The sequence below is a fragment of the Scyliorhinus canicula genome, chromosome 29, assembly GCF_902713615.1.
Source record: "Scyliorhinus canicula chromosome 29, sScyCan1.1, whole genome shotgun sequence".
Taxonomy (NCBI): domain Eukaryota; kingdom Metazoa; phylum Chordata; class Chondrichthyes; order Carcharhiniformes; family Scyliorhinidae; genus Scyliorhinus; species Scyliorhinus canicula.
In genome coordinates this window covers 15,200,979-15,210,216 of record NC_052174.1, presented here as the reverse complement: position 1 = coordinate 15,210,216, position 9,238 = coordinate 15,200,979, and the positions used below count along the sequence as shown (strand labels likewise).

The 9,238-nt window shown below is 56.1% G+C and overlaps 1 protein-coding gene across 1 annotated transcript in view; it reads left to right on the top strand.

Moving 5' to 3' along the window:
• Nucleotides 1-9,238, top strand: part of dnah2 (dynein, axonemal, heavy chain 2) — a 239,036-nt gene that overhangs the window by 202,306 nt on the left and 27,492 nt on the right. The window contains 6 exon segments of the mRNA XM_038786796.1: nucleotides 194-342; nucleotides 434-617; nucleotides 3,457-3,647; nucleotides 4,381-4,572; nucleotides 5,516-5,700; nucleotides 8,781-9,009. Coding sequence (XP_038642724.1) covers nucleotides 194-342; nucleotides 434-617; nucleotides 3,457-3,647; nucleotides 4,381-4,572; nucleotides 5,516-5,700; nucleotides 8,781-9,009 — 1,130 coding nt within the window.

The following is a 9,238-nucleotide window of genomic DNA, read 5'->3' as shown; positions in this document are numbered from 1 at the left end:
TGCCCCTCCAATAATACAGTAACAGTTCCAAACACTGATCATCTTTCTTCCCCCGGCGCACCGCAGCTCTGTGACATTCCCCAACTCGAATCGTGGTGCGCAAGCCAGAAAGGCAGAGTGAGGCTCTGGAGAGGGACCCGCAGTAGCCGCCCGTGGTTCTACTTCATCTTTTGTTCCTGCTTGTGCTCCGCAGTGGAATGGGACAACACCTGCAACGAGCTGCAACGCATGCTGATCGTCCGCTCGCTCAGACAGGACCGCGTGGCGTTCTGTGTCACCTCCTTCATCGTTAACAACCTGGGCTCCAAGTTTGTGGAACCTCCCGTGCTGGACATGAAATCGGTCAGTGAGTAAGGGAGCGCCAAACCAGAATTGCAGCAAGCCCCCGGCCAGCCGCCCGACGCGCTAACTCAATGTTCGTCCTCCCTCGCAGGTCATCGACGAATCCAACTCGAGGACCCCGCTGATATTTGTGCTGTCCCCCGGGGTGGATCCCACCAACTCCCTGCTACAGCTTGCAGACTACTCTGGCATGGCCAGCAGATTCCTCGCTCTGTCGCTGGGTCAGGGACAGGCTCCCATCGCCACACGCATGATCACAGAGGGGGTATCCGAAGGTATGTCAAGCGCTGTCCCATCGCAGGATAGGTTGGAAGGAGGAAGGCTGAAGCACCTGTCACAAAGTGTTTACATTGGAGAAACAGGCTATTCAGCTCGACTGCCCAATGCTGCTCTTTCTCATGTATTCATCCAGATTCCCCCTTAAATATCCCACATTCTCCCCACTCCCCATGGGAGCGAGTCCCACATTCTCCCCACTCCCCGTGGGAGCGAGTCCCACATTCTCCCCACTCCCCGTAGGAGCGAGTCCCACATTCTCCCCACTCCCCGTGGGAGCGAGTCCCACATTCTCCCCACTCCCCGTGGGAACGAGTCCCACATTCTCCCCACTCCCCGTGGGAGCGAGTCCCACATTCTCCCCCACTCCCCGTGGGAGCGAGTCCCACATTCTCCCCACTCCCCGTGGGAGCGAGTCCCACATTCTCCCCACTCCCCGTGGGAGCGAGTCCCACATTCTCCCCACTCCCCGTGGGAGCGAGTCCCACATTCTCCCCCACTGCCCGTGGGAGCGAGTCCCACATTCTCCCCACTCCCCGTGGGAGCGAGTCCCACATTCTCCCCACTCCCCGTGGGAGCGAGTCCCACATTCTCCCCACTCCCCGTGGGAGCGAGTCCCACATTCTCCCCACTGCCCGTGGGAGCGAGTCCCACATTCTCCCCACTCCCCGTGGGAGCAAGTCCCACATTCTCCCCCACTGCCCGTGGGAGCCAGTCCCACATTCTCCCCACTCCCCGTGGGAGCGAGTCCCACATTCTCCCCACTCCCCGCGGGAGCGAGTCCCACATTCTCCCCACTCCCTGTGGGAGCCAGTCCCACATTCTCCCCACTCCCCGTGGGAGCGAGTCCCACATTCTCCCCACTCCCCGCGGGAGCGAGTCCCACATTCTCCCCACTCCCCGTGGGAGCGAGTCCCACATTCTCCCCACTCCCCGCGGGAGCGAGTCCCACATTCTCCCCACTCCCCGCGGGAGCGAGTCCCACATTCCCCCCAATCCCCGTGGGAGCGAGTCCCACATTCTCCCCACTCCCCGCGGGAGCGAGTCCCACATTCTCCCCACTCCCAGTGGGAGCGAGTCCCACATTCTCCCCACTCCCCTGTGGGAGCGAGTCCCACATTCTCCCCACTCCCCGTGGGAGCGAGTCCCACATTCTCCCCACTCCCCGCGGGAGCGAGTCCCACATTCTCCCCACTCCCTGTGGGAGCGAGTCCCACATTCTCCCCACTCCCTGTGGGAGCGAGTCCCACATTCTCCCCACTCCCCGCGGGAGCGAGTCCCACATTCTCCCCACTCCCCGCGGGAGCGAGTCCCACATTCTCCCCAATCCCCGTGGGAGCGAGTCCCACATTCTCCCCACTCCCCGTGGGAGCGAGACCCACATTCTCTCTGGGTAAGAGGTTACTCCTGAATTATTGATGCTCCCTAGATCTGGTCTCACTCGAAGGTTGAAACATCATGCTGAAGCCTATCTCTGTTCTAGTTCATACCCTGACAGATCCTATAGTTTTTTTCATTCTCGCGTGGGATGTTGGCGTCGCAGGCTGTGCTGCCTTTGAGGGGCAGTTAAGAGTCAACCACATTGCTGTAGGTCTGTGGTCACATGTAAGCCAGACGGGTAAGGACGGCACATTTCCTTCCCTAAAGGACATTAGTGAACCAAATGGGTTTTTACGACAATCGACAATGGTTTCACGGTCATCGTTCGACTTTTAATTCCAGGTTTTTATTGAATTCAAAATCCACTATCTGCTGTGCCGGGATTTGAACCCGTGTCCCCAGAGCATAGCTCTGGGTCTCTGGTTAACTGGTCCAGTGACAATATCACTGTGCCACCGCCTCCCCTGCCAACACATCTAAGCTGCTTCACAAATGGCTCCCACCTGGAGTTCACTTCCACTGTCATCCCTCTCTGCCTGTTGAACCTCTCTTTGCCTCTCCCAAATTTGTCTTTCACCGGTGCAAGTAAGTTTGAGCCAGCCTTGTCCTACAACCTCGTTCAGACCCTGTTGCCGAGCCTCCACAGGAGGTGTCTCGCAGTCGACCATCTAGACACACTTGATTGATTGATTGATTGATATTTATTGTCACATGTACCGAAGTACAGTGAAAAGTATTTCTGTGGCCAAGGGAACGCACACAGTACGTACATAGTAGACAAAAGAATAATCAACAGAGAACATTGACAAATGGTACATGGACAAACAGTGATTGGTTACAGTGCGTAACAAGGGCTAAACAAGAGCAGCATAGGTGTCGTGAATAGTGTTCTTACAGGGAACAGATCAGTCCGAGGGGGAGTCGTTGAGGAGTCTGGTAGCTGTGGGGAAGAAGCTGTTCCTATGTCTGGATGCTTCAGACTTCTGTACCTTCTGCCTAATGGAAGGGTCTGGAAGAAGGCAATGCCTGGGTGGGAGGGGTCTCTGATAATGCTGTCTGCCTTCCTGAGGCAGCGGGAGGTGTAGACAGATTCAATATGGGGATGGCGAGCTTGTGTGATGCTTTGGTCTGAGTTCACCACACTCTGCAGTTTCTTGCGATCTTGGGCCGAGCAGTTGCCATGCCAACCTGTGATGTAGCTTCCTTTCCCCCAAAGAACTGTGCCCAGAATTGGTCCTGTTCCTATATTACACCTGTAACCATGCCAATTTCTCTCCCTCTCCCATAATTGTTTGCAACTAGCTTTTCTCTATTGTTTCCGATCAACCCCTGCGGGTATTCATCCCAAGCGTGGGTGAAAAGAGGGTTTACACTATCCCTGACGTACTGGGTCAGAAAGCGGTGGGACGATGGTGCTGGGGCACAGGCTGATCTGTTTTCTCCGTGTGTGACTGACAGGTAACTGGGTCTTCCTTGCCAACTGCCACCTGTCGCTGTCCTGGATGCCCCAGCTGGATAAGCTGATCGAGCAGCTTCAGATCCAGGATCCACATCCCGACTTCCGACTCTGGATTAGCTCCAGTCCGCATCCTGACTTTCCAGTCTCCATCCTGCAGACCAGCAACAAGATGACGACGGAGCCGCCAAAGGTAACCCCCGGAATGGACTCTTCCAGCCAGCCGTCGGGTCACCCTCTTGCTCGTCCAGCGCCCCAAAGTAGCCCCCAGGGTGCCCCGAGCTAGCGAACAACCCACAGAGGCTGTCTCAGGCTGCTGGGCTGGGGCATGGTGAGCAATTGGTCCCTGGGTCTCAGCCTTGTGCTCGACATGAGCTTCTGGTCCAACACGTCCGCTGGTCAGGCCGTCATTTATTGCCCCTCCCTGGTTGAGAAGCTGGTGGTGAGCTGCCTTATTGAATCTGCCAACAGCCCAGAGCTTCGGGCTTGTTTTTTCTTATCGGCTGCCCTTCCCCGGGTATTTCCCCGGAGGGAGAGTGAGTGGCACTGTGGACAAAGGACTGTGCCCAACATAGATCCGACTGTCCCTAGTTTACAGCTGCAAAAACGGGCGTAACCACCTCTCCTCCCACAATCGTTTGCAAGCAGCAGATGCCCCGTCTCTCGACTGGAGCCCGGCACTAGGTCATGGGATACGTCAGTCACCGAACCTGGGAATGGGCGATGTGCTCGGACCTCGGGTCACTGGGAATGGGCGATGTGCTCGGACTTCGGGTCACTGGGAATGGGCGATGTGCTCGGACCTCGGGTCACTGGGAATGGGCGATGTGCTCGGACCTCGGGTCACTGGGAATGGGCGATGTGCTCGGACCTCGGGTCACTTGCCCCCTTTGCTGATGATTATCTCTCTCCCCCCCCCCCCTCAGGGTATCAAAGCCAATATGAAGCGTTTGTACAACCTGGTGTCGGATCAGCAATTCAAACGATGCACCAAGCCAAAGAAATACCGGAAGCTGTTGTTCGCCATGTGTTTCTTCCACAGTATCCTCCTGGAACGCAAGAAATTTCAGCAACTCGGCTGGAACATTATCTACGGCTTCAATGATTCCGACTTTGAGGTAGGCGGGAGTAATCGAGGATGAGCGCAGTATGACGGGGAACAGAGTAAAGCTCCCTCTACACTGTCCCCATCAAACACTCCCAGGACAGGTACAGCACGGGGTTAGATACAGAGTAAAGCTCCCTCTACACTGTCCCCATCAAACACTCCCAGGACAGGTACAGCACGGGGTTAGATACAGAGTAAAGCTCCCTCTGCACTGTCCCCATCAAACACTCCCAGGACAGGTACAGCACGGGGTTAGATACAGAGTAAAGCTCCCTCTACACTGTCCCCATCAAACACTCCCAGGACAGGTACAGCACGGGGTTAGATACAGAGTAAAGCTCCCTCTACACTGCCCCCATCAAACACTCCCAGGACAGGTACAGCACGGGGTTAGATACAGAGTAAAGCTCCCTCTACACTGTCCCCATCAAACACTCCCAGGGCAGGTACAGCACGGGGTTAGATACAGAGTAAAGCTCCCTCTACACTGTCCCCATCAAACACTCCCAGGACAGGTACAGCACGGGGTTAGATACAGAGTAAAGCTCCCTCTACACTGTCCCCATCAAACACTCCCAGGACAGGTACAGCACGGGGTTAGATACAGAGTAAAGCTCCCTCTACACTGTCCCCATCAAACACTCCCAGGACAGGTACAGCACGGGGTTAGATACAGAGTAAAGCTCCCTCTACACTGTCCCATCAAACACTCCCAGGACAGGGACAGCACGGGGTTAGATACAGAGTAAAGCTCCCTCTACACTGTCCCCACCAAACACTCCCAGCACACTGATAGCACGGAGTTAGATACAGAGTAAAGCTTCCTCTACACTGTCCCCATCAAACACCCTTGATGAGTGCAAAGTTTCTAAAGTTCTTCTAGGTGGCGCTGGTTCACTGCGTGAGTCACACATACATAATTCTGGAACTCACACACACTCTCTGTGCTACAGGTGTCCGAGAACCTACTCAGCATTTACCTGGATGAATACGAGGTTACACCTTGGGACGCCCTCAAGTATCTGATTGCGGGGGTGAATTACGGGGGCCACGTAACTGACGACTGGGATCGCCGGCTGCTGACCACGTATATCAACGATTACTTCTGTGACCGAGCGGTTGCCAGTCCTTACTTCAAGTAATTCTTGTTTTCACTTTGTGAAATGTTAGTGCGGCCAAAGCCCCGACCAAACGAATTTCAGCCAGATACATATCTTTCAGTGGCAAGAGGTAGCAATGTTTGTCCCTGTCAGTTCCTTTATGAGGAATAACAAATGTACCTCCCCAAATGTGTTTCCAAGAATGGCGAGCACAGAGACACACGAGACTTCTGCTCCTTCTGGTTATGATACTCGCTGATATTTGCCCATAACTGTTTGTTCCGAAACACTGCAGCAGTGGGTGCATGGAATGGGGCCTTTGTGATTTCATCCCCCAGGGTGCCGACATGGAAGTGCTGTCATTTTCTCCCGTGTAACAGTAGGGGGAAGTAGGTTTGTATCTGTGATTCCCCCACACAGTGATGGGACAGGGGTCTGTGATTTCCCCCACACGGTGATGGGACAGGGGTCTGTGTCTGTGATTCCCCCACACGGTGACGGGACGGGGGGTCTGTGTCTGTGATTCCCCCACACGGTGATGGGACGGGGGTCTGTGATTTCCCCACACGATGATGGGATGGGGGTCTGTGTCTGTGATTCCCCCACATGGTGACGGGACGGGGGTCTGTGATTCCCCACACGGTGATGGGACGGGGGTCTGTGTCTGTGATTCCCCCACACGGTGATGGGACGGGGTCTGTGTCTGTGATTCCCCCACACGGTGATGGGACGGGGGTCTGTGATTCCCCCACACGGTGATGGGACGGGGGTCTGTGTCTGTGATTCCCCCACACGGTGACGGGACGGGGGTCTGTGATTCCCCACACGGTGATGGGACGGGGGTCTGTGTCTGTGATTCCCCCACACGGTGATGGGACGGGGTCTGTGTCTGTGATTCCCCCACACGGTGATGGGACGGGGGTCTGTGATTCCCCCACACGGTGATGGGATGGGGGTCTGTGTCTGTGATTCCCCCACACGGTGACGGGACGGGGGTCTGTGTCTGTGATTCCCCCACACGGTGATGGGACGGGGGTCTGTGTCTGTGATTCCCCCACACGGTGATGGGACGGGGGTCTGTGTCTGTGATTCCCCCACACGGTGATGGGACGGGGGTCTGTGATTCCCCCACACGGTGATGGGACGGGGGTCTGTGATTCCCCCACTCGGTGATGGGACGGGGGTCTGTGTCTGTGATTCCCCCACACGATGATGGGACGGGGGTCTGTGTCTGTGATTCCCCCACACGGTGACGGGGCGGGGGTCTGTGATTCCCCCACACGGTGATGGGACGGGGGTTTGTATCTGTGATTCCCCCACACAGTGATGGGACGGGGGTCTGTGATTCCCCCACACGGTGATGGGACGGGGGTCTGTGTCTGTGATTCCCCCACACGGTGATGGGACGGGGGTCTGTGTCTGTGATTCCCCCACACGGTAATGGGACGGGGGTCTGTGTCTGTGATTCCCCCACACGGTGATGGGACGGGGGTCTGTGTCTGTGATTCCCCCACACGGTGATGGGACGGGGGTCTGTGATTCCCCCACACGGTGATGGGACGGGGGTCTGTGATTCCCCCACACGGGGATGGGACGGGGGTCTGTGTCTGTGATTCCCCCACACGGTGATGGGACGGGGGTCTGTGTCTGTGATTCCCCCACACGGTGATGGGACGGGGGTCTGTGTCTGTGATTCCCCCACACGGTGATGGGACGGGGTCTGTGTCTGTGATTCCCCCACACGGGGATGGGACGGGGGTCTGTGTCTGTGATTCCCCCACACGGTGATGGGACGGGGGTCTGTGATTCCCCCACACGCTGATGGGACGGGGTCTGTGTCTGTGATTCCCCCACACGCTGATGGGACGGCGGTCTGTGATTCCCCCACACGGTGATGGGACGGGGGCCTGTGTCTGTGATTACCCCACACGGTGATGGGACGGGGTTCTGTGATTCCCCCACACGGTGATGGGACTGGGGTCTTTGACTCCCCCACACGGTGATGGGACGGGGGTCTGTGTCTGTGATTCCCTCACACGGTGACGGGACGGGGGTCTGTGTCTGTGATTCCCTCACACGGTGACGGGACGGGGGTCTGTGTCTGTGATTCCCTCACACGGTGATGGGACGGGGGTCTGTGTCTGTGATTCCCTCACACGGTGATGGGACTGGGGTCTGTGATTCCCCCACACGGTGACGGGACGGGGGTCTGTGATTCCCCCACACGGTGATGGGACGGGGGTCTGTGTCTGTGATTCCCCCACACGGGGATGGGACGGGGGTCTGTGTCTGTGATTCCCCCACACGGTGACGGGACGGGGGTCTGTGTCTGTGATTCCCTCACACGGTGACGGGACGGGGGTCTGTGTCTGTGATTCCCCCACACGGTGACGGGACGGGGGTCTGTGATTCCCCCACACGGTGACGGGACGGGGGTCTGTGTCTGTGATTCCCTCACACGGTGATGGGACGGGGGTCTGTGATTCCCCCACACGGTGATGGGACGGGGGTCTGTGGTTCCCCCACACGGTGATGGGATAAAGGTTTCTTCTGCTGAATGCTGTCTCTCCCGTACTGCTGATTTCCTAACTCTTCACATCGTCCAACTGATGACCGTCTCTGAAGCCCGTCTTTAGTTCCTGGCAGACAGAGGTGTAAATTCACTGTTCTGAAGTGATCTGAATTTGAGATGTTAATCTACATTAAAGGTGCTTTAAAAGTGCAAGGAGGGGCAGCACGGTGGCCTAGTGGTTAGCATAACCGCCTCACGGCGCTGAGGTCCCAGGTTCGATCCCGGCTCTGGGTCACTGTCCGTGTGGAGTTTGCACATTCTCCCCGTGTCTGCGTGGGTTTCGCCCCCACAACCCAAAAATGTGCAGAGTAGGTGGATTGGCCACGCTAAATTGCCCCTTAATAGAAAAAATAATTGGGTAATCTAAATTTAAAAAAAAAAAAAAAAAAAGTGCAAGGAGGTCCTGCTCGTGATGTCTGGCCCTAATTTAATGATTTATTAAATCTTCCCTGCTTCAACAAAGACTGCTCCCCCTTTGCGCACCCAGACTTCATTGTGCATTGTGAAAGTGGAGTTTCTAACCTACATTCTTTATCTATGGTTCAGACTTTCGGTGTTGGATAATTATTACATCCCCAAAGACGGAGACCTTGACTCTTACCGGGAGTACATCAACATGCTGCCAGCCATGGAACACCCCGAGGCTTTCGGGCAGCACCCCAACGCTGACGTGGCCAGTGAGATCATCGAGGCTCGCAGACTCTTCGACACACTGCTCTCACTCCAGCCGCAGGTCACCACAGCCGTGGGCAAAGGAATGTCCAGAGAGGAAAAGGTAAAACTGCCCCTCCTGACCGCCCCCAGGACCAGAGGGCACACTCCCTGTGTTATGGGCTAGGGTTTGGAAAACTCTCCATGGAGTTCACCTGATCTACAACTGTTTATTGATAAAGACCCCACACAGCTACAGTAATCTATGTATAACCCTTAATGAATTCCCCCTTGACTGTTCCAATTCAAAAACAAAATCCAAGTAAAACCCGATAGCCCTTTTCAAAGGTGTG